Source organism: Ochlerotatus camptorhynchus, unplaced genomic scaffold, assembly GCF_037179485.1.
Source record: "Ochlerotatus camptorhynchus isolate MF236.1 unplaced genomic scaffold, CSIRO-AGI_Acam_v1.1 ptg000452l, whole genome shotgun sequence".
In the NCBI taxonomy this organism is placed as follows: domain Eukaryota; kingdom Metazoa; phylum Arthropoda; class Insecta; order Diptera; family Culicidae; genus Ochlerotatus; species Ochlerotatus camptorhynchus.
In genome coordinates, this window is record NW_027040938.1 from 251,910 (window position 1) to 278,157 (window position 26,248).

Below are 26,248 nucleotides of genomic sequence, written 5' to 3' on the forward strand. Positions count from 1 at the left end.
TTTGTGATCAAAATTTTAACACCTTCTTTAAGCGCTGGAATAGGCTTTTGAGGTTTTTTCAAAATGTTTGTGAGTTTCCAAAAGGGTTTGGAACTCGGGTCTAATTTAGAAACATTATTTTCAAAAGTTTTGTTCCTCAGGGTAGAGAATCGTTTTTTAATTTGTTTTTGCAAATCCCGCCAGATAACTTTCATGGCAGGATCGCGTGTTCTTTGAAATTGTCTCCTACGGACATTTTTAAGACGGATCAAGACCTGAAGATCGTCGTCTATTATAATTGAATCGCATTTTGGTACTGAGGCAGCTCTTGCTTTTTCTAGAGATGAACTAGCCTAAGGCTAAAAATCTCTTAAATAAAGAATTAAAAAAAAAAAAGCTCTTGCTTCAACAATAGAAGTAGTCAGAGATTCAAGAGCATAATTAATTTCATCTTTGGTTTGCAAAGGAATGTTTGGATCGAAGTTATATTCCATAAATGTTCGATATTGCTCCCAATCAGCTCTATGGTAATTGAAAGTAGAGCTGTTGGGATTAGAAATTATTTCTTGGGATGTTTCAAAAGTTACTGGAAGGTGATCTGGATATTGAATAGTGTAATTACCTGCAGAACAATTATCAAACAAAATATTACCATTGGAATTGCTTTAAGCATTATTTCATGAGCGGTGTTTTGAATTAAAATCACCAATATTAAAGAATTTAGACCTATGACGGGTAAGTTTCTGAAGGTGACCGGAGAAAACACCCTTGAGAAAATTCTTTTGCTGGCCTACGCATTGGAATGGCAAATAGGCAGCTATAAACGTAAGTTGTCCAAATTTTGTTTCAACAGAAACTCCCAAAGTTTCAAAAACTTTGGTTTCAAATGAAGAAAGAATTTTATGTTTTGGAGGCGAACCAGCCTAAGGCTGAAAGCCTCCTAAATAAAGCTAAATTAATTAATTAATTTTATGTTTGATTCGTCTATCAACAATGATGGCAACGCCACCACATGGTCCATCAAGACGATGATTTCTATAAATTAAATAATTTGAGTCCATCTTAACCTTATGGTCAGGTTTAAGGAACGTTTCAGTTATAACGGCGATATGCACGTTATGAACTCTCAAAAAGTTAAATAGCTCGTCTTCATTATCTTTAAGAGATCGAGCATTCCAATTTAAAATATTTAATGCTTTAAAATCCATTACAGTTTGAATAGCATCAAACATGGAGTTAGATTTAAGCATATTAGAAATCATGTCAATTAATGATTTCTGTAAAAATTCCATTTTAGGGGCAGTAATGCTTCTAAGTCAAAATTGTCAAAATTTCCGTTAGAATTACGTTGGTTAGTATTTTGATTTCTGCCCGCTGCAACAGCAGCATAGGTAGCTCCATTAACTCGCTGAACATTGTTAGCAGCGAGGGGAGTAGGTACAGATGAAAAATTTGAAGCAGGGGTGATATTTGTACCTACGGGTACGAATGTAGAATTTGTTCCTCGCTGACCTTTGTTATCAGCAGAGTAATTTGTACCTGGTCTGAAACGTGGAGCGTTTCCTACCTGTCCCTTAGAACGAGATTGTAGGATCGCTTTGCGAGTCTTACATTCCCAAAATTGGATTTGTGGTTTTCACCACAATTTGAACATTTCAATTTCTTATGATCTTCCTTCACAGGACAGTCGTCCTTTGCGTGAGATGAATCACCACAATTCAAGCATTTAGCTGGCATGTAGCAATTTTTAGTTCCGTGACCCCATACCTGGCACTTACGGCACTGAAAGGGGGTTTTGGAAATTTCCTCCAGTCTTCCTGAAGTGTTCCCACTTCACTTGGACATGGAGCATAAGGCTAGCTTTTTCCAAGGCCTTAAGGTTGTTTAGTTCACTAGACTTGAAGTGAACTAAATAAAAATCATTAGAAATCCCGTTGCGCGAATCGCCAGGACGGGATCTCATTTTTATTTTGATTACTTGGAGTGGCACAACTCCAAGTAATTTTGCCAGTTCATCTTTGATCTGATCCAGGGATTCACCACTGGGCAGTCCTTTCATGACAACCTTGAACACACGTCCAGTTTTGGTGTCGTAAGTAAAAAGTTTGTGCTGCTTCTCAGTAAGATACTTGAGAAGACATTTAAATCCGTTCAAGGTTTCAGCCAATTCACGGCATTCTCCCCGACGTCCAATTTGTAGTAAAAACTTAGCTTTCACGAAGTTCAAAAGTGAAGTGGTAAGTGAGATTACCTCTCACCCCAGCAGGCCTGGGTTCAATTCCAGTCGGCGCCGCCGGGATGTTCTGAGGCATAACATCTCTGATCACGCCTTCCTTCGGATGGGAAGTAAAGCCGTTGGTCCCCGGTTCATGATTTGATGGGTCGATAGGTAGGGTCCAGGTGTGGGAGCTGCCTTCCTGGCACGTCGGTAGCATTGGTGCTCAGCACGGAAAACAAGATCGACGGAAAAAACAAACCAAAGAAAAAAAAGAAGTTCAAAAGTTCCATGCGAAGAGCATGGAAAACGGAAGTGGTTATCACAATACGGGGAATCTTTTCCTGCTTGGCATGCTGCCGGGAATGTTTACTAGAATTTTTCTTGGATGATGGATCATTCTCATCATCCGTGAGCAAATCAAATTGATTACTCAAATTAATTTCATCAGAAGGGGGATCAAGAGTTTGACCCTTTCTTTTACGTTTAGGCGCCATGGCGGCAGTAAATTTTTATCCAAATCGACTTCCAAGCAGATTACTATAAGAATCTGAAGGATCGAAGAGGAATTTTCCAAATCGATATCCAAGAAGGATTATCTTTGGTAGGGTCCAAACAAGGATCGAAGAGGAATAAAAGCTGAACAAGGTAGAAAAATTTTACAGGTTGATAGCTTTAGGTAGTAGTAACACTTCCTTCAGCAAAAAGCAAATAGATCCGCACGGCAAGAGAGCACGATGTGGACTGATTTGACAAAACTCTGATAATCAGGACTTCAGTACTATTGTTTTCTTCATTAATTTTGTTTGCAATAAGTGAATGTCATGATTAGTTGAGATTTGTCAAATAACGTAAATATATACAATGTTTGCATAGATGAATAACCACCGAACTTAACTAGGAATCGAACCCAGCCGCCTCCAGAATGAACCTATGCTAAAATTGACCTAAGCTAAGGAAGGCTCCGTAGTCTTATCTCCATGAATATGCTAAACTCTACGATTCGGTAAATCCACGTGTATGTAAATTGCCTTCACAGTTTAAAAAAGTAGTTTAAAATACCGTTACTATGATGCACATAAATGGAGTGTCATATATCATACAGGTTTACCTTGTAGATCGTGTAAATTTATGAGACATGCAATGAAATATTCCATTTGTTATACGCAACTGTCCATATTTGTAAATAACATTTCTTGCAAGTTGCTAGTTTACGTGAAATGGAAGTTTACATGCATGAATGTTTGCGTGCATGGATGTTTACATCACCAGTAAAATTCAGAATGTTTCCCTGTGTTTATTTGAATTCATAAATCATTGAAGATTATCACGTTTCATTTCACAACACTCGACAATATATTTTCGGATCTCAGAAATGGTCTTGAAACTATTTTCAAGGTCCAGTATCAGGAAAGGCCGGTTCTCCATGAAAATCTTCTTCTTATTGTTCGCATTGCAAGCTTATTGCGTGCTCTCAACTTAGATTTCTATATGTACTTCCACAGTTGAGAGCTTTCGAAGCCGGTACCATTTTTGCATTGTATAATTGAGTAGGAAGTACAATGATACTCTATGCTCAGGGTACTCGATATATTTTCCAACTTAAAAAAAACTTAACTGGACCGAGAATCGAACTCTGTAACGTCCAGGCATGGTCTTGCTTTGTAGCTGCGCCTTTACCGACTGAGTTAAGCGAGGCCTACATGAAAATGCTGAACCCAAATTTAGGATGATTTCCTGTTATTGCAAATAGCAGTGTTTGAGCTCAAACATCATTCTTCTTTCCTGTATTTAACGTCGGTCTCTGTTCCGCAATCTAGTGCGAATCACCGACGGACATCGATTGCCATCCATTGACGGCAATCGAATGTGCAGGAAGGCAGCTTCCACACCTGCGTAGGATATCGCACCCATTGAACACACATGGGCTGGGACCAACGGCTTTACTTCCCTTCCGAAGGAAGACGTGACCAGATATTATTATGCCTCAGAATAATCCCACTGACCTCGGCTGGGATTGAACCCAGACCCATTGGGGTGAGAAAGCAGTCACGCTTACCACTACACCACCGGCGTCGGCTAAACTCCAATATCATTGCAATTGGTCTCTTGGTGTTTCAAGAAACTCAAAAAATATATCTGAATCCCAGAAACTATTGGTCAAGGTACAGTATCAGGGAATGCCGGCATTCCATGAAAATGCAGAACCCACATTTAGGTTAATTTTATCTTACGGAACACACCAGTGCACAGTGGTTGAAAAGTCCATTTTGACGCTCTTAATTAATAGCACCATGGAGAGCGGATTTAGAGTAATGACGTCTTCAACAAAGTTGATGAGTATGACATGCTTCATATTTTGAAGGCATGGGTTTTGTGATTAATCCCCCTAAAAGTTAAATGAAAACTTTATTTTTTCGCAATGTCGAGATAAATGGTTGACGTTTTCAGCAAAGTTGCAGCAAAAATGATTACAAACAACTTTGCTAAAGACATAAAAGTCCTAAATTTCACTCAAATCGAGATAGAGAGCTTTGTTTGAGGACGGACCCCCAAAAAGACGTTTTTCATCAAAACACATATTTTCTTTAATTTTAGGTCCTCACTATGTTCAACAAAGTTGATTGGTATACTAAAATACATATCGTTTTAGAACATACTATACCTGCATCATTTTAATTGGATGAGTTATTGATAAATTTTCTTCTATTTTCCTCATATTTTGGACTTGCGTATCTTTCTTAGGTGCAGGAAGGTGCAGATGAAATTAAATGCATCTAAAACTACATTAAAAGAGCTTTCAAATGGTGGTAGATTTGTCCGTCCACGACCGTCTGCTGGAGAGTTATGATCAAAATAAACACTCGTTGATAGGCTTTATAGAAGTCATGTGAACAACAAGGGGATAGTGTGTTTTATACCGCGTAATAAATTCGTTTCCATAGTAACCGACTCAATAAACAAATTTCCCACTTCTCAGAGCTTATCAAATTCAAGAACGGCACATTTTCTTTCCAAAAATTGCCCAGAAGGCAAAACTGAAGCATCAAGAACGAAAAAAAAACTGTCAAATTCAGTTAAACTTGTGAGTCGATAAGTGTTTTTCCATAGTGCTCATCACTGTTTTTCATCAAGCGTGAAGCAATTCTAGATAAACATTTCAAAAGCTCTTATCTGCATTGATCGATTCTCTTCATCGACTTTCTCTTCCGTTATTAACTCAGCTTCAAAACCTTTCGCTATTGTATTTCACGTTTTGGATGCTAGATAAGAATCTCCTTTATCAAACTATGTTGAATAATTAGCGCGAAATCTGTTTGCATAGCAGTGGTTATCAAAAGAGAAAGTCGATGAAGAGAATCGATCAAAGCAGATAGGACCATTTGAAATGTTTATCGAGAATTGTGAAAGTATATGAAAGCATGTAAGATAGAAGAACTGTGGAAGCCAAGCGAAGGAGAGAGAGACTAATTCTGTCAAAGAAACCGGACAGCAGAAGAAGCTACGAGATCAGGGCTTTGAAGTAAAATGACATTATCTGGAAGGGCTTAATTTCTTTTAAATTTTTCAATTCATCGTTAGATCACAACAAGTGCCAATGATCTTTTTTTTTCTTGATTCAATTTAAGTTGAAATTGATAAGCGGGATCTCTTATCACTCTGGTCAAAAACGAGTGGAGGCCGATCATCAAAATTCAACTGCGTTTATAAGAAGGTACTCCAGTGTTATGCCATAAATGTGAATATTATGCCGGATGTTTCTGCACATGTCGGAAAACCCGTGAAAACGGACTTTTTTTTGAAAAGCTCTGGACCAAACATGCTCTTGCATGGTTGTCAAGTGTCACGCCGAGTATTTCAGTAAGCCATTTACGCTTCCTGAAAACGTTTTAAACTTGCTTCCGTCTACTTCTGAAAATGCAAAAAGTGCGGCAGGACGGAAGGTTGTTCCTTTCGAAGAATGTTGTGAAACAACGTAGAGGAAGAAAACTGCAGAGGTTCGGAATAGCTACCATCTTAATGAGCTAGCATTTGCGACACAAATGAAGATGAGAGAATCAGGTGAGAAAGAGGTAACAGATATCCTGCAAGTCCTGCAGATGAAAATAAGTTGGTTCATTCTTTGAAGAAGTCCTTGAGCAACCCTTTACCCGAATACACAGATCTACAAACTTTGGCTTTGTTAATCAACACCAACCTATCGAACCTGGTACTACTTACCAGCTAGTATTCATAAAGTATTGATACATGGATCAGCCGTGATTGAACATTTCCTTGTTCTAATCGGTCAGCTTTCTTAGGAAGCACAGGAGACAAGGAACAAGGATTGGAAGAGGTACATGTATTTAACCAAAATAACAACGAATAAATTAATAAAACTTTTATTTAACAGATACCAAGAGTTCAATACCCGCAAGCAATCAAGATCGCTTACAAATCGTGATCTATTGAACTGGCTCCTAGTATTATCAGATCCATTGATTACTAGCATTCATGGATGGCCTAAAAAGCACGAGAAGCCATTGTCGAGCGATGCTAAACAGCTGCTAGCAGAAGAAGCTGAAGGAAACGATAATGATTATATTTATGGTTATGATTATGATAATAATGATGACAATTGAATACGATACAAACTATTGACAACAAAAATGCAAAAGCAATCGAACAAAAAGAATTTAATCAAGAAAAATATGTGGATATATTGAAGTTGATTTTCTTTTTTATACTGGTTGTACCATAAAACAGAGTAAAGATATAGATACTTGTTTTGATCACAACTCCCCAGCAGACAGTCGTGGACGGACAAATTTACCACCATTTGAAAGCTCTTTTAATGTAGTTTTAGATGCATTTGATTTCATCTGCACCTTCCTGCACCTAAGAAAGATACGCAAGTCCAAAATATGAGGAAAATAGAAGAAAATTTATCAATAACTCATCCTATTAAAATTATGCAGGTTTAGTATGTTCTATTTTTTTTTTCCGTCGATCTTGTTTTCCGTGCTGAGCACCAATGCTACCGACGTGCCAGGAAGGCAGCTTCCACACCTGGACCCTACCTATCGACCCATCAACTCATGAACCGGGGACCAACGGCTTTACTTCCCATCCGAAGGAAGGCGTGATCAGAGATGTTATGCCTCAGAACATCCCGGCGGCGCCGACTGGTATTGAACCCAGGCCTGCTGGGGTGAGAGGTAATCACGCTTACCACTGCACCACCGGCGCCGTTAGTATGTTCTAGAACGATATGTATTTTAGTATACCAATCAACTTTGTTGAACATAATGAGGACCTAAAATTAAAGAAAATATGTGTTTTGATGAAAAACGTCTTTTTGGGGGTCCGTCCTCAAACAACGCTTTCTATCTCGATTTGAGTGAAATTTAGGACTTTTATGTCTTCAGCAAAGTTGTTTGTAATCATTTTTGCTACAACTTTGCTAATGACGTCAACTATTTATCTTGACATTTTGGAAAAATAAATTTTTCATTTCACTTTTAGGGGGATTAATCACAAAACCCATGCCTTCAAAATATGAAGCATGTCATACTCATCAACTTCGTTGAAGACGTCATTACTCTAAATCCGCTCTCCATGGTGCTATTAATTAAGAGCGTCAAAATGGACTTTTCAACCACTGTGCAGTGTTTGAACTCATATAATTAGCATTGATGTTAGTCGCTTGACATTTAAAAAAAAACTCTGAAAAATATTTCCGGATCTCCGGAATAGTCATAGGAACTATCCTTCAAAGTACAGTATCGGGGAAGACCTATTCACCATGAAAATGCAGAACCCACAATTAGATTAACTTCCTCTAACTGAAATCAGTGGTATTTGATTTCAAGTGGCATTGAACTTGGTCCCTTGGCATTTCAATTACTTTGAAAAAAAAAATCCAGCACTCAGGAATGGTCCCAGGAAATATAACTTCAAGTTGCACTATCGGAGAAGGGAGGAACTTCATAAAAATAATGATCAGTACTGAGTTGATTACCCTGTGTAGAAATAGCTGGTATTTAACCTTATGTATCATTGCAATTGGTGACATTTCAAAAATCTTGGAAACATATTTGTGGATCCCAGGACTGGTCGTAGGAACTTTTCTTCAAGGTTCAGTATAGGGGAAGACCTATTCTCCATGCAAATATAGATCACCACATTTAGTTAAATTTACTCTTACTAAAATCACCAGTAATTGAAGTCAAATATCAATGAAGTTGGTCCCTTAGCCTTTCAAGAAACTTGTAAAAATATTTCCGGATCTCAGAAATTACCATAGGAACTATTTCATGGTTCAGTATCGGAGATGGTCGGTTTTCCATGAAAATGTTGAACCCACATTTAGGATAATTTCCTCTGGAAGCGTTGGGAGGAATCTTAAATTTTTGTAAATAAGAAGAGAAAATATCTAAACTTTTCTGCAGTCTGCTGCAAACAACACGAAGACTTCTTCCTTTAGCTAAAATTACTGAAAACAGTGGTGTGGGAACTCGAATACCATTGAATGGTCCCTTGATAACTCGGAAAAATATTTCAGGATCTCATGAATGACCTTAGGACCTATTATTCAATGTACACTATCAGGGAAGGCTGGTTCTCTGTTAAAAATGCTGAACCCACATGGAGGTTAATTTCCTCTCACTGAAATCACCGGCAGTTGAACATAAATATCAATGAAGATGGTCACTTGGCATTTCTAAAAACTCGTAAAAATATTACCGAATCTAAGGAATGTTCACAGGAACCACTTTTCAAGTATCGGGGCGGTAGCTTCTCCGCGAAAATGCTGAACACCACATGTAGTTACTGAAATCACGGGTTTTATTTTCTTACATATCACTGGAGTTGGTTACTTGGCGTTCTCGGAAACCATAAGAAACATCCTTCAAGGTGCAGTATCGGGGGAGGCCTGTTCAACATAAGAATGTTGACCATCATATATCCAAGTCTACGTACTCCCTACTGACATGTGTAGAGAGGAGGACATCATGCTGTAGACTGGAACTGATGGATGCGTCGGTCCGGTTTATGAAAATCGAAAATACGAACAACTGTTGCTCATATTCGGTTTTAGTACACGTCATTGCACTGTTTCTGTTCGTACACTACCAAGGATAAGTTCGCGAACACATAAATGAAAAATTAAATTCTACATCATCTAGCCTATCTGACCTTGATGTGGAAATGAAGGATAAAATGATATGATGAATAAATGTTGATGATAATCTTCGCAACTTTCTAGAATAATGTTATAAAGTACCTTTTCGCTGATGTGAGAGATACATGATAGTGAAACATCTAGTGAACCCCACATTTATGAACATTAGTGTACGCTTAGCTGACGACGTTCTTCGCGAAGCAAATAAATATTTCTTTCTTCTGAAAGTAGGGATGATCACCTCTAATGAGAATGATATGTATCGTAGTCGCAAGTAATTCTGGCTTTTAATATCTGCCGGAAATAGACTGTTACACTATCTATATAAAGCTACCGCGGTTTGTCAAACTAACCAAAATCTATTACTATTACTTCTATTACAGATAAAACGTTAGTATAATTCGATAATCGTTAAACAATAAAATGATAATGTCAGGCATAACATTTGATAACGGCACAAAAGCATTTGTAAACAAACTTTCTACAACCCTTTACACGTGAACCAAAGTACGCCCACGCAAACCAACAACATCATCGGATAGGAGCAACTATCACCTTTCCAAAAATGGCATCGGTTTGCGTGGGCATACTTTGGTTCGCGTGTGAAGGGCCTTAGAAAGTATGTTTACAAATGCTTTTGTGCCGTTATCAAATGTTATGCCTGATGTGATTATCGGGAGTTAACGATAATCGATAGCTGCAGCATGCTAACCAGTTTCATCCCAACCTTATTTCAGGAGTCGTTTAGTGTAAAATTTATAAATTATAATCATGAATGTCTCAAAATACAAGCTGCTCTGATTTTTTATACCGGTTAAAAAATTAGCGGACGATAATCGCTATCGAAAATATTCCTAGTGGATTAACTAAACTATGCCCAACTCTGAACAAAGCATTAACTTTTTACAACAATTGATAAATGTTTTCACTTTATCAATAAATGTTACTGTCATTTAGAAGAAAGCAATTCCCCATGTTACAGCTAACTGATGCTTTTTTTCTGCTGATATAAGTAATGCAAAGTTTGTGAATACATCATAGCAAAGTCTTGTCATTATCGGCTGTAATATCGTAATTATTAATTGACTCAGCTCGGTGAGATCTACATCTTACAACAAATCACACCGTCAATAGGGACTCTATCCGAATCGCGGAGCTTTTTGAGGTATTGGCAATTATACCATATGAAGTTTTGAATGTGATTCTTAGACACGGAAATCAATAATACCTGCTGTGTAGATTATATAGTCAATATCAAAGTGGGAGGATATTTTGCTCATTGCATATATTGCTTCCCAAACAATATTTATATTCAAAGTGTTTTTATGTTACTTCATACGCGAAGTTAACGATTTTCAGAGTTGGTTGGAAATGCTAACATGAAGCTTTAGTGTGATCATTTATTAGCTGGAGAATGATCTTTTAGAAGAGAGTAGGTGGATAGTTCCGTTAGAGTACGGCAGTATGAAAATTGAATAGAAGTTGAAAATGAGCGAAGGGCCATTAATGCGACAGTTTTCAAAGATAGACGCACATCTTTTGCCTATGCTCATAAACTGACTGGGGCTGTGGAATAGTTCTAGCGACGTTTTCATCACTACCTAAAGCCCCACGTTGCGAGAAGAATTGCATTATAACACACCATCGACTGGAAATGCTCTCGCAACGTGGGGCTTTAGGTAGTGATGAAAACGTCGCTAGAACTATTCCACAGCCGCAGTCAGTTTATGAGCAAAAGAGGGACGCACATTTTTTGCCTGTAGACTTGGAGACATACTTCAAGTCTCCGCGTACATCGTACGGGTTGGGCAAAAGATGTGCGTCTATCTTTCGGTCTAAAAATAAACCTTTGACAACTCTCGACATTTCGAGAGACTTGCTGCGTAAGTATCCGGGAATCTTGGTACATAAGGAGAGATTCAACAAACTGCGTGTAGAAGCACCGAATTATGATGTAGCAAATAAAATTGCTGATCACTAGTTGTTTAGTGTTGAGTACAACATCTATATCCCTTCTCGAGATGTGGAGATAGAAGGCGTGGTCTCCGACGCAAGTCTGTCTGTCGAGGACTTGAAACGTGCATTGGGTTGTTTTAAAAACAGCAAAGTCACAAGCGAGCTTGTAAAGATACTGGATGTTAGGCAACTGCATTCAGTGTCTTTACAAGATGGCAAGAAAGTTTATCAGCATTCAGACTCGTTTCGGGTGTCTTTCGCTGCATTAGCACGCTGCATCAGCCGTCCAAGACGCAAACCAATTTTCGATTCTGTCAGCTGAAGAATCGGACTCTGACTCATCGGATGAAGGTGATTCTACGGTGGTACACGCACCTTCAAAAATGGACGGATCCTGAAAAAGAAAATACCCTTCCCCGAAAGTGCGCCGTAAGAAAACTAAAGTCACCTCCAGAAGATTGGAAAATTCCCAGGGTTATGGGGATGATAAAACGAAACCGAAGGCTCCTGCTGAACCAATCCCTGGATGCAGCAGGAATTTTCCACCATTGCCCAAAAAAGATAAGAAAAATAATAAAGCATCTCCTCAAACTTCTCAAAGGAAATCCAAGTCCGAACGAGGTTTGCTAGCTTTTTTCGGACATTGTGGAATTCATATTAAATATGTTCAACATACAAGACCCTCTTAGAAGCTTAGTTTCTGCCTTGCTTCCAACATTAGAATCATATCTTAAGCAATTGACTGTTTCATGGCCCCTCCTTGCATCAATCATATCTTTCGATGGATAATTCGTCGAACGAGGTTGAAGATATGATCACTGTGCTACAGTGGAACTGCCGTAGTCTAGTGCCTAAACTAGACTCTTTCAAACTTTTACTTCACATTTCTGATTGTGATATACAGGGTGTTTGGTTCCGGGTTTTACATATTTTCAGGGTAGATAGGGCTCCTAAAGTTATGAAAAAATCCCCATGAAACATAGGGTCGGAAATGACTGCTAAGTGAGTTATTCAACATTTTATATTTTTTTGTATTGCCAACTTTGGTTAGCTACATTTTTTTTAATCTTAATGTGGTTTTCTGATTTCAACATACCAAATGAAAGATTAAAGTCTTAGCTATCAATTCTCTTTGAGTTAATTATCATACATTAAAACTGATACATTAAATTTTCCATGCAGTTCCCTAGATTTGTGCCTTTGGTAGTAACCTTGTAGGCTTTATGGTTTCTTCGTAATTATTGATTTAAAACAGCCATAAAAACTTGTGACGTTTTCATAAAATGCGCTATAGTCACCCTATTCGTTCGTACGTTTGGCTGTTGCAGTGGACTACGCACATGAAAATTTGGTAGAATGTTATTGTAAGTGTTTAGATACATTTTTAACTTTTGATTACCGCACATCTCCTGCGCCGAAAGAAAACATAACTGCGTAGATGTTTCGCGGTATCGAATATTGCTCAGTCTCAGCAGAAAACACAACGAGAGACACCGAATCGGCGATTTCTGAGAGCGGAAGGAAGAGAAGTAGGTAGTGGTAATAAGTCGATGTCCTTTTTATTTCATAGCACTCGCAGCTCAGCTGCGGTGCTGTTTCGATGGAGGAGTGTGGAGCTCCGCTGCTTCTGTATACACACTTAGATTTTTTTACAGGAGTTAGTATTTTTACTGGATTTTTGGATTACTGACTCGGTTAAAATTCAAATGACTGTTATTCGTAAAGGTTGGATAAAATCGATTTTTTTTTATTTTTCATCATTGCACGGGGTTAACAGAAGTTAGTCTGTAAATTTTCGTAACACATTTTCTCAACTTTGTATTTATCACAGATTTTTTAAATTTTACCGAAGAGTTCCGCAATTCAAAAACTCGGTAAAGCCCTTCAAAAGGAGACCAGCCACACCTGGTATGTATGTAGATAAATCTGATGCTTTAAAAGCTTTTCGTAGACACAAAACCTCCACATACTTCGAGGAATATTCAAAGCTTGAGACAAAGCTGAAACATTTAATCAAAGCAAAAAAAAAACGGTCATTGGCGCAATTTCATCGAGGGACTCTCACGAGAAACCTCAATAAACACCTTGTGGAGGGTGGCTCGCAACGCGTAACCGCTCATCTTCTAATGAGAGTGAAGAATACTCCAACCGATGGATATTCGATTTCGCTAAAAAGGTCTGTCCAGCACAACACATTCTTCGAGAAGCGTCTCCGAGCGGCAGCTCTCTGGATAGACCATTCACAATGCTGGAATTCTCTATGGCTCTTCTTTCATCGAACAACTCCTCACCGGGAAACGATATGATTAAATTCAATCTTCTGAAAAATCTCCTAGATATCGCTTAAAGACGCTTGCTAGACTTATTCAATTCCTTACTAGAAAACAACATTATACCGCCTGAATGGAGACAGGTCAAAGTAATAGCCATTCGGAAACCTGGCAAACCAGCGTCTGACCTCATACCGTCCGATTGCTATGCTTTCGTGCATTAGGAAATTGTTGGAGAAAATGATCCTTCGGAGACTCGATCAGTGGGTCGAAACAAATAATTTGCTATCAAATACACAGTTTGGGTTCCGCAAGAGCAAAGGAACAAAGGATTGTCTAGCGCTGCTTTCCACAGCTATTCAACTGGCCTTTGCGCACAAGGAGCAATTGGCTTCAGTATTCTTGGACATTAAGGGGTCTTTTGATTCAGTTTCCATTGAAATTCTGTCAGACAATCTGCACAGATGTGGACTGTCTGGAATTTTAAATAATTTCTTGTAAAATTTGTTGTCAGAAAAGCAAATGAACGTTTCCCTTGGACAACTGCCAACTTCCAGAATTAGTTACATGGGCCTGCCCGAAGGCTCATGTCTCAGCCCTCTACTTTATAACTTTTATGTCAAAGATATCAGAAAGATTTGGCAGAACAATGCACGCTAAGACAACTTGCAGATGACGCTGTTGTTTCCGTAAGACTTGCAAGGACCATTGCAAAGTTCCTTAGGTAACTTGTCGTCTTGGGCTAGGAATCTAGCTGAAAACTGAACTGGTAGTGTTTACGCGAAAGCGGTACGCATCCCAAATGCAGCTTAATCTTTTGGGCAGAAACATTACTCAATCATTGTCTTTCAAGTACTTTGGGGTCTGGTTCGTTACGTATTTGAAGCAAAAATGTCAACAGAGGATCAACTTTCTCCGTTCAATTTGCGGCACATGGTGGGGTGCTCATCCGGGAGACCTCATAACGCTTAATAAAACAACAATTCTCTCTGTTCTAGAGTACGGCTCTTTCTGCTTTCTCTCGGCAAGAAAATGTCACCTAATAAAATTGGAACGAATTCAATATCGTTGTCTGCGTATTGCTCTTGGCTGTATGCACTCAACGCATAACATGAGTCTCGAGGTTCTGGCAGGAGTAACACCCCTACAGAACCGTTTCTGGGAGCTCTCTCTCAGAATACTAATCAAATGCGGAGTGACGAACACACTTATAATTGAAAATTTTGAAGAAATTCTTGGGCTGAACACACAATCTCAATTTATGAGAATCTACCACCACTACATATCGTCAGATATGTGTCTTCCTTGTTACATGCCAGACCGTGCTCACTTCACCAATCGCAGTTCCTCAATTGAATATGATCTGACCATGAAACAAGCAACTCATGGGATTCCCGATCAACTTCGACCTATTATTATCCCGCGTAATTTTACTGAAAAGTACCAACACGTCAATTGCGTGAACAGATATTTTACAGACGGTTCTCGTCTCAGTGGATCCACTGGTTTCGACGTCTTCAATGAAAACTCTAGCGCCTTCCGCAAACTCCAGGAACCTTGTTCCGTTTTTGTTGCTGAGCTGGCAACAATCAACTTCGCATTGGGGATGATTTCCAACATGCCTGCAGACCATTACTTCATCTTCTCGGATAGTCTCAGTTCGATCGAGGCTATTCGGTCGATGAAACAAGGTAGGCACTCATCTTATTTCCTTTCAAAGGTAAGGGAGCAGATGAGTGTGCTGGTCGAAAGATCATGATTACCTTTGTATGGGTCCCCTCACATTGCTCAATCCCAGGCAATGAGAAAGCGGACTCTCTCGCAAAGGTGGGCGCGCAGGAAGGTGAATTTTATGACAGGCAAATTTCACACGATGAATTTTACCATTTAGTGCGTCAGAGTACCCTTTCGAGTTGGCAAACCGATTGGGAAAATGGAAATTATTCCTAATGTTTCTTCGAGAGCGTGGTTTAAAGGCTTGGACTTAAGTCGTGACTTCATTCGCGTGATGAGTAGACTTATGTCGAACCACTACTCGCTAGATGCTCATCTCAATAGAATAAACCTCGTGGACAGCAACAACTGTCGGTGTGGAAACGGTTACGATAACATCGATCACGCAGTTTGGCAATATACGGATAATGACGCCGCCAGAGAGCGACTTTTGAATACCCTTGAGGCCCAAGGAAGACAACCCTATATTCCTATCAGAGACGTGTTAGGAACTCGCGATATCTGCAATATGCAGTCGGTTTATGTGTTTCTTCAAATGTCTAGTATAAGAATTTAATTCGTTTGTCTATTGTCTCTCTTTATTAGTTTTTGTTTGCCTTGCCCCCCCGTCTCGATGAGTCTCATCGTCGCCCACTGGTCACCATAGCCGGTCGAACTCCAGACGAAACTAGAACCGCACTACCGTTCATACTGGCGACAACGCTCTGATAAGACAACGAAACCTTACACCCAAGCTCCTCCCCTGATCCTATCCTTCGACAATGTACCTCTCTAACCTTGAGTAAGCCGCGAGTATTCGGCCCAACTCCTACTAGACATAGAATTAAGTGAATTTTGTTACAAACAAAGAACAATGAACTATCGGGTCCGTAAAGCTAACACGATTGAGCCTTCCAAATAAACGAACTAGTTAAAAAAAACTACGAATAATCGAACTGAAACATAGTTGTGCTTGGTAAACTCCACGGTCGCAGTGAAACTAGTGAACATTAAATCTTTGGTATGATCATCTCTATAATAAATAGCAAATGGATTTATAGTGCACTGTGCGTTTGCCCAATGAAATCCTTGTACAGCGTCTTGTACAACAAATGAAAAGTTTTCAGAAAAATAACATATTATTATACATTCCGTTACTTTCAAGTTACTTTTGACATAGCTGAAGTATTTACCTTGTTGTTCAGCTATGAAATTATGTGCCCTCCCCTTGGCTCGTTTTTAACTTGGATGTTGGTGGGCGGGCCTAATCTTATGCTTCATAGTGGAGCGTTGGAGACGGTTGGTTTAGGTCCGGTATCGTTGGATCATGCCGTGACAGAATAGCGTCATGAGCATGCGATGAGGATTACTGAGCTTCCCCTCTCTGATGAACCATTGCATAAGAGAACCAAAGTTCTAGCCTGAAGTGATAGTATCACACTTGTTACTCCTTTAATTGAGAGCCGCGTCGTAGTACGATTACGTATAGGCACTGACGTTGGGTGCGATACTGGCGGGTTTTGCCGCAAATCACTCTTATTTTATTTATTTTTACGCAGATAGTATTTGGGTTTGCAAAGGAATTATACTATTGAAATATTTCAGAAAGTGCCCAACGGAGCTCCTTCTACTTGCGTAACAAGCTTGCATTGTTGTTTTCATTGAGGTATTCCTCAGGGAACAATGTTAAACAACATTTTTGTACATGGTTTTGTAACATTTATCCCAAATCAAAAAGAAGCACTAATCTTATATGTGCTTCTTTTTGATTTGGGATAAATGTTTGAACTATGGCTCGGGATTTCCACTGTGGCGTGCTTCTATTGTGATATATCCATACGTAATTTTGTGGGACGACATAGTGGAAACGTGTGAGCGTAGTTGGAGCATATACCCCTATATACTGAAAAATTAGCTAGGAAACTAACTTCAAAATGAAGCATTTTAGTCACTTGAAGGTGTCACCTGGGTAGAACTAAGATATAATAAATAGGTATAGGTCAAAATCAAAAGTACTTGAAACACGTTTAACTTTAGATACAAGCACAAGTGATTGATTAGGTAAATTAGAGATTTCAATAATTTATTAAATTAGACTAATGAGATATCATATTCATTAAACGAACTTAAATAAGCAAATTATGAAAGTCGAATAACATTAGACTTGATTAACAAAAGAATTAGGATGCGGGGGGGGGGGGGGGTCCGCTTAGGGAGGCAACTAACCTTTAAAGTTATATAATAAATTTTCCTATTTAGTCTTGAACTTCAATAAGAAAACGCAAGCAGACCAATAACAAGCAGGATTAACAAGGAGAGGAATAGTTTAGGAAATAAGTAAAAGTAGAGGTATGTGACAATTAATAACTTTTAATCTTTTGTAGGTATTGTTTTCCCCTGAGTTCATTGTACTCGATTACTATATTATTCTCTCAATACGCGAAAACTCTGATATGTACGGTTAAAATATTTGAGTTAACTTATTTCTTAGTGTTCAAGTAATTACATTTGTAAACAACAGTCAATGTTAATCTATGAACTAAATCCTACGTGATTGAAAAATAGACCTTTCCTTATGTTGTATTGATGCATGTTTAACTTCTCGCTGCTGTCGGAATCAACGCGCCTACGTCTACGGAGCTTACGCAGAAGTAATTCGCAATTCGGTAGAGCTTACCAAAAGTTTATTTTTTATTTTTTTAGCTTATGTAGTTTAGAATTTGTTCGGTACGGGTGCGAAATTTTGAAATGATTGATACGTGCGATAAAATAACTAAATTGAAACAAAGCTCAATAGTAAAATAAGTAGAATATCTAGGGAGAAAACCAAAATTAATCAACTTGCCAACATAGACTATCACATTTATTTTTGTGGCACTCTTTAAGTGAAAATAAGCATTTTTTCTCGATTCGGTTGTCTCACACGGCTCTCGGAATTCGCGCAATCGGTTTACTACGCAGATGTATCTACGCGCTCACGTCGCAGCATTGTTTCCATAACTATCTTGAAACAATACATACGGAATCCAGTGTTCTGATTCAAAGCAGAGCAGAGCTCTCAGTAACGAATTCTAAATAACTCATTCAAATTTCAAGCTATTTCCACATTCCATATCATTTTGATGCATCGTGGCTATCTCAATCCAAAAAACATCCAACCACCTACCTCAATCTAATCATTATCCCTTCCCATGGCGATCATGTAGCCTGCATGTGGCTAGTCAGCCATTACCCCTCCTTTACTATCGGCCTTGGATTGACTTGCGCTCTTACTGCCCCACCCTGCGCTGCAAAATGAAAAATGAAATGTTGTTCAGCTATGAAATTATGTGGTGATAAATCGGATAACGTTTCCAAAAACAAAAACTCAAACTCTTGAGTTTCCAACTCCACTTAATCCATGATACAACGGTCAGCTTGACGCCATTGTTTCAATTTTAAGGATTCCACATTTCCATCGGTCAGGATAGCAACCATTTCTGAAGTCAAATTTTGTATACCTGGACAATGTTCACACATTTTCAACCAACACAGTTCTGTGGGGTTGGTGCAAAGAATTTCAAAAAACAAGTCATGGTATGATTTCACATCTGCTGGAAGTGACTTTCTATCTTGAATAGTTTTAAAAATTAATTTATCATTTTGGTGGTAAACACACACACAAACAGTATGTGTGCCACTCGTTCTGATTATATAACATTCCCCAGAAATAATTAATTCTTTGGATATACGATAAAGAAGGGAATACTTTCTTCTCTGAATATGTAAAAGAGAACATCATTAATTCGTTAAATATATGTGATATACAGGGTGTTTGGTTCCGGGTTTTACATATTTTCAGGGTAGATAGGGCTCCTTAAGTTATGAAAAAATCCCCATGAAACATAGGGTCGGAAATGACTGCTAAGTGAGTTATTCAACATTTTATGTTTTTCTGTATTGCCAACTTTGTTTAGCTATATTTTTTTAATCTTAATGTGGTTTTCTGATTTTAACATACCAAATGAAAGATTAAAGTCTTAGCTATCAATGATCTTTGAAAAAGAACTCGATTAAAGTTAATTATCATACATTAAAATTGAAAAGTATGTTGAAAGTACCAAAAAAAAACTGGTGAAATTTCATACATTTTAGTGTTTTTAAGTTGAAAATTTTAATTTCTGTTTATTTAGTTGTTCTACAAAACATTTTCCATGCAGTTCCCTAGATTTGTGCCTTTGGTAGTAACCTTGTAGGCTTTATGGTTTCTTCGTAATTATTGATTTAAAACAGCCATAAAAACTTGTGACGTTTTCTTAAAATGCGCTATAGTCATCCTATTCGTTCGTACGTTCGGCTGTAGCAGTGGACTACGCATATGAAAATTTGGTAGAATGTTATTGTAAATGTTTAGCTACATTCTTAACTTTTGATTACCGCACATCTCCTGCGCCGAAAGAAAACATAACTGCGGAGATGTTTCGCGGTATCGAATATTGCTCAGTCTCAGCGGAAAGCATAACGAGAGACACCGAATCGTCGAATTCTGAGAGCGGATGGGAGAGAAGTAGGTAGTGGTAATAAGTCGATGTCCTTTTTATTTCATAGCACTCGCAGCTCAGCTGCGGTGCTGTTTCGATCACCCCGGGAGCTATTTGACAGCTCCAGTATAATGTCAAGTTACCCCGAAAATTCTGGTCCTCTGGTTCTGTCAGATCGAATAATGGTGGAGTAAATTTACAATTGGTCTTATTTTTGATCAACTAATTTTAAACATTTTTAAGTTTTGTTTTTTAAAAAAACATTGATATTTTTTCTCATAGTTATGCAATCGACTCAACATGACGGGATTGGAAAATGTCTGTCTGTATATGTGCGTGTGAGAGCGCGTAACACATTTTTCTCAAACGAATTTCTCGGCAACCACTCTACCGAATTCAAGACAACAGCCATCAAATGAAAGGTACCATGATTCTGTTGAATGCCCTAATAAACATGTACCATACACTAACGATATCATAGATGGTACGACCATACCACATAAAAATGGGATGATAACCCGAATTGGAGTTTAGGCGCTTCTTATGGTTATTTTTAATGCGGGTTTTAATAGATTTTCAATCGAACAACTGGTGCCGGAGATATGAACGGAACAAGACACGAAAATCGCGAAATTCGCGAACTACGTGGTGTTTTTCAGCAACCACATAACCGAATAAACGAAACAACCAGCTAACAAAAGGTATTATGGTCACATTGAATGCTGTTGATCAAATTTAGAATCGGTCAACTGTTTCCGATAAACATTGATTTTTGGAGCTAAGTCGTATTTATCGGTAATAACTAATGCGAATTGCAAGCAGAAACCTTCAAATGAAAAGTATCATAATCCCATAGCCTCATCCATAGAGCATTATTGAACATAAGAGATGAACTAGCCTAAGGCTAAAAATCTGTTAAATAAAGTCTTTAAAAAAAACATTATTGAACAGATTCAGAATCGTTCAACTGGTGCTGGAAATGTGGCAGGAACATGTTTCGGGGAATGTGAGCCATGATACTAAATTTGACCGGTAAGAAATAAAGCCTATCATGTGACAAAACAAATTACTTCAAAATATGATAACAATTTCAGTTGTGGCCATTTCGAGCCCCGTGGATCACATTGGTCAGTTCCGGGCATGTCCCAGATGCCCCCGAGGAATTAACCAGACCAGACCAAATAATGAATTTTGATTTCATCAAATCGATTAAATTCCAAGATATAAGGAAAATAATGCAACATCAGTAATACGTCTCACTCAAAATTTATTCTTGGCCTGCTTTCGACGTCCACATGAAGTGAAACAAATACATGTTTTCTGATGTGAAAAAGTTGTGCCACCAACGATGGCTGAACCCATTGTTTACGTACGGTGGAGACATCTACAATTTGTATGTGGGTACGTGAAACTAAGGTTTTCTGTCTAGATACTCGGGGGGTGGTTTCGATGAAGAAGCGTGGAGCTCCGCTGCTTCTGTATACACACTTAGACTTTTTTTTTACAGGAGTTAGTATTTTTACTGGACTGACTCGGTAAAAATTCAAATGACTGTTATTCGTAAAGGTTGGATAAAATCGATTTTTTTTTATATTTTTCATCATTACACGGGGTTAACAGAAGTTAGTCTGTAAATTTTCGTAACACATTTTCTCAACTTTGAATTTTTCACAGATTTTTTAAATTTTACCGAAGAGTTCCTCAATTCAAAAACTCGGTAAAAATTACTTACTCGATAAGTGTGTACTGATGTATGCTTGGTGAAGAGGCTAGCATGTGGAGGGTATTCTCGGGCTAGTGAATGCCACCCATCCCCACTTATAATTCAGTAATACACTATTTATTCATTTCTGTTTGATATGTTTACAAAGTTTGCAAACAGAAATTAGCATTGCAGTGTAGTTACCAATTTTCCAAGTCATAGACTTCAGATAACTGTTCAAAGTCTCAGATTTTTTTATAACGGAATCATGAACAAAAAACCAAAGACCACTATGACAAACGCGATGGGTCTGAAGGGATCTTTACATAGAAATTGTTTTTAGGTGATACGATCCAGATCCTCGGGCTCTGGTTCCACTTCGTTTTTTTTCCAGGAGGCCATTATCTGCTACCGGAAAAAATACAATAACAAAACTGTGGTGATAATTTAGTGCCTCAAATCGCAATAGTGCCCGAGATTAACTCCCTAGAAAACTCGAAGTGGCAGTGAAAGTGCCTGTGGACGCAGAATAGTAGCAGAATAGTATCACCTTAAGATATGTATATATATATATATATATATATAATAGATTTAGGGGCTTTTCATAAAACACGTAGACACGATAGAGGAATTAAGGGTTGACGAGTTTCTTGTTGTTTGAAATTAGAACTCTGAGCTGGTGTTTTAATTTAAATTTCTGTTTCTCTTCATATAAATAATAAAAAATAAAACTCTTGCTTCCCGAAATGGATCGTACCAGTTCTTTTGATCATATAACTCCTGTTGCAATCATTCGTTTACTCAAATCGATTCGTTAATTATAGATTCAGTAAATAAAATCTTTGTGGGACAGTTATGCGTAGAATTTCAAAATGGGACAATTAGGCTTGATGATGTTTTTATATAAGCCCAGAACAAATTACATGTTTTCTATTTTCATTCGAAAATTTACCTAAAAAGTACGGTTTTTATGAAAAGTGAAAAACGTCCAAAAGTAACATGGGACAGATATGCGTAGAATATGGCAGTATAGTAACTCGAGATATTTTTTATTCTCTGACAAAGTTCATATTCATATTTATCATCAAAAATTAGACTGTCCTATCTTTTTTTCATCGCGAACGGATTTTTTTTATTTATATGTTTCAAAGATCAGTATTTTGATTGCAAATGAACAAAATTTCAGCTGATTCAGTTCATTGTCCTTTAGTAAATTTAAGCGTTTCAAAGATCATAATGTATTTCAAAGATCGCATAACGAGTAAAATATCAGCTAAAATTTGATTGTACTCCCAGAAATAACAGTTTGAAAAAAGGCAGTCAAACATGAAGCGTTTTACTAAAGTCACTCAAACTTCATACAGACTCAGACAATGAAACGCAAAATCATACCGATAAATCTTGAATAGTTAATGTACTAGCAGCCAAGATTTAATAAATTTGGATGCCAAAAGTAACAGCTCATTGAACTTTTTTGAAGAGTAAAATAAATTACTCTATCCTTTTCAAACACATATAGATGCACCATAGCTCACATGATTTTGACATTTTTGGGCAATCTGACACTTTTGGGCAAACCGTTAGTGGTAAAACTGGCGGAGGTATGACAGAACAAAACAGCTTACTCTTTCACACTTGCATCGCAGTGCGAAATGCTAGAAAGAGTAGTCTGTTGCAGTCGTCCTCTCCCACTATATTCATTACATTGATGTGAGCTCCGCCGAAATTCGTAATAAGCTATTTTACGTGACGTCTTGATGACAGTTCCTGGCGGGCCACTCGAACGCGCTCGAGGCATTGTTATTGTTTACGTCTGATGTTTTTGTTTTGATTTTGGTCGTGGTATGTCAACAAATCGACCCGCTGGTAAACGTCAAAATAGGTAAACAGAAAAAAAACAGCTGACTCGAAACGTCTCGTAAAATGCCTTATTGTTGCCCCCGTGCTGCCCACGTTAAATTTCGGACAATTTTCTTTCAGTGTATTTTTTTGAAATATTTCATGAACCGCTGAAACTTTTCACTTATATGACGACTGAAGCTCTACACTTTATTTAGTGATACAACATGTTTACATTATTGTTCAGTTTGGTAAAATGGCATCAAATTAAGCCATTAAGTTGAAGTACATACATTAAATCCATTTTGTGCGAACGGCAGCAAAATCAAACGTTGTCGGTACGCGATCTCGCCAAGAAGCTAAAACTGCCGAAGAGTACCGCGTTTAGTGTGTGCAAATCGTTTGACCAGTGGATCGGAAGGTTAAAAGCGGAACAAATCGAAAAGTATGCTCTCGATAAATGGAACAGAAGGTGGTAGCCATTATTGAGAAACATCCAAACCTTTCAGTTCGTAATGTGACTCGCAAAGATGAAAAATCAAAATCATATTTACAAAAAGTGAAGCAGAGGCATGGGCTGATGGCGTACAAAGTGAAAAAGGTGCCCAACCGTAATGATAAGCAAAATTTCACTGCAAAAAGTCGTGATAAGGAGCTTTTTACCCAGTTTTTTGCAATAAAATCTTGTATCATAATGGACGTCGAAACCGAGTGTGGCGACACATCTAAATCTCAATTCTAGATGCTCAAAAAATCTCACACTAGCGAATAAATCTTCGAAAAATCTTCTTACATTTCTCGCATCTACTTGCATCGCGCATCATCTTTCTGCAGGAAATCTTCAAAATCGTGATAAATCTTCTTTCTATCTACTCAGCGTACCCGTTTTATAGAGATGAACTAGCCAACGGCTAAAAATTTCTCTAATAAAGTTATTGAAAAAAAATACTCAGCGTACGCTCAGCTAGCCACAGCAAAACACAATATTTCCTGCATCGTAGATAGAGTCGTCCCCCTCGGTCGAAACATACGTGCTCGAAGACTTTCAACAGCTTCCGGGTTTGGCTTTTTATGCTGCAAAGGAATGCCGTTGCCGAGTGTTTCCAGACAAAGAAGTTTTCGAAATTCTCCAAAAATATATTTGGCTATCATTCATCAGAAGCCACGCATTCCTTTAATCTAGTGCGTGAATTGTTGCACTAGATTAAATGGATAAAATTTTAGTACAATCAACCGGTGGAAACTAACGATGTTGAGTTTGCACACGTTGCCGAGTGTTTCTGGACAAAGATGCGTTCGAAATACCCCAAAAAATATTTGGTTAGCATTCATCTGAAGCCACGACACTCCAGCTCTGTTTTGGCCTCTTGTCACTATGCAAAATCCGTCCTGGAATGGTATGATGCACAAGAGATCAAATACGTGCCAAAAACAGTCAATTCGCCAAACTATCCAGAACTTCGCCCAATAGATAGGTACTGGGTTCTAGTTAAGCGGAAACTATTCGAAACAAAAAGGAAAGCAAACGGCATCAATGATTTCAAGAGGAAATTGAAGCACGCCTCCACTAAGGTATCTTAGGATAATGTACGGACCCTGATGGCGGGTATCCCATAGAAAGTTTGAGAATTTTACAGGAAAAATAGTAAACATTCAAATAAGCTACGTTTGCTATCGATATAAATACTTTACTGAAATAAACATTCGGTGTTGTTATATTATGTGTAGATTTTTCCCCCGACATTATCTTAGTGTCCGAAATTTAACGTGGACAGGCATAAGTATTTTCAAATTTTGTAATTGTACGTTTTTTTTTTTTTGCAGAACCCTCAATCAGGAACATTGGAAGATACGGAAATGTGGGGCTGAAGGTACAAAATATACTGTAAATGAATTACGAAACGAATGGATTTATTATGTTTATTTGTAATGCTGCGAATGGAAGTTATAAAACATAAAAATTTTACAGACACATTTTCTAGATATTTTAGATTATCCGAATAGCCATGAGCTAAACATATATATAAAATAATTTGTAATAGTCGAGTACCAGCATTCTTACTGTGATCATTGCTTTGTGATTTGCTTTGTAAATATGATTAATTATGTTCGTATTATCCAATTGTATAGTGCAATTTCTCGACTACACATAAACGCATAACATTTTCATTAGAATAGGAAATTAAGCATAGATGTGACTGTTATGCTTTTATGTGCAGTCGATTATGCTCTTATTATCGATATATTTTCAAAAAATCGACGATGAAAGTGAAAAATGAATTTAAAAATCACTTTCATCGTCGATTTCAATTGAAAATCACTTTCATCGTCAATTTATTGGAAATACCTCTATTTACAAATCGATAATACCAATATATGGGGGATTGTCTCCTCTGTTCGATAGTGGTATTACTTTGTATGGTTGAATGGTCATTTGCGATAAATCAGCGATATAAGAGTAAGAAGACGGTTACGTTATATCGAGGAATACTTTTAATAGGTAATAATAATAGTTTGAGCAAGTTGCACAAATTGGTAGATGATCAAGCAGAGGTGGTAACAGTACATTTTTTTCAAAACCATCGCCCAGAGCAAATCAAAACCGCCAGCACACGGGTGGTCGTGTATTTCTCGTATTTCTACATTACAACATCACATGCAAGGAGTATCGGAGTATACACCATCACATGCAAGGAGTATCGCTTCAACCCAGTGTCGATTAATTGCGTTTGTTTTGAACATCTTCGTAGTTACGAAACGAGCGAAATGAACAAATGAGTTTATTATACATCAACGAATACGCGTTTGTTGATATTCACCAGTGCTCGATTATCAAACCCAAAATTGTCAAAATCAGAAGTGATCCTCAAAAGCAAAATAATCAACGAC

At 37.9% G+C, this 26,248-nt stretch overlaps 1 protein-coding gene across 1 annotated transcript in view; it reads left to right on the forward strand.

The window, feature by feature from the left end:
- The window catches only part of LOC135712007 (protein ILRUN), a 176,668-nt gene extending 151,337 nt beyond the window's left edge, over nt 1-25,331 (forward strand). The window contains exon 6 of the mRNA XM_065234974.1: nt 25,184-25,331. Coding sequence (XP_065091046.1) covers nt 25,184-25,228 — 45 coding nt within the window. The 3' untranslated portion in view covers nt 25,229-25,331. The remainder of the gene's footprint in view (nt 1-25,183) is intronic.
- Nucleotides 25,332-26,248: the final 917 nt, after the last annotated feature.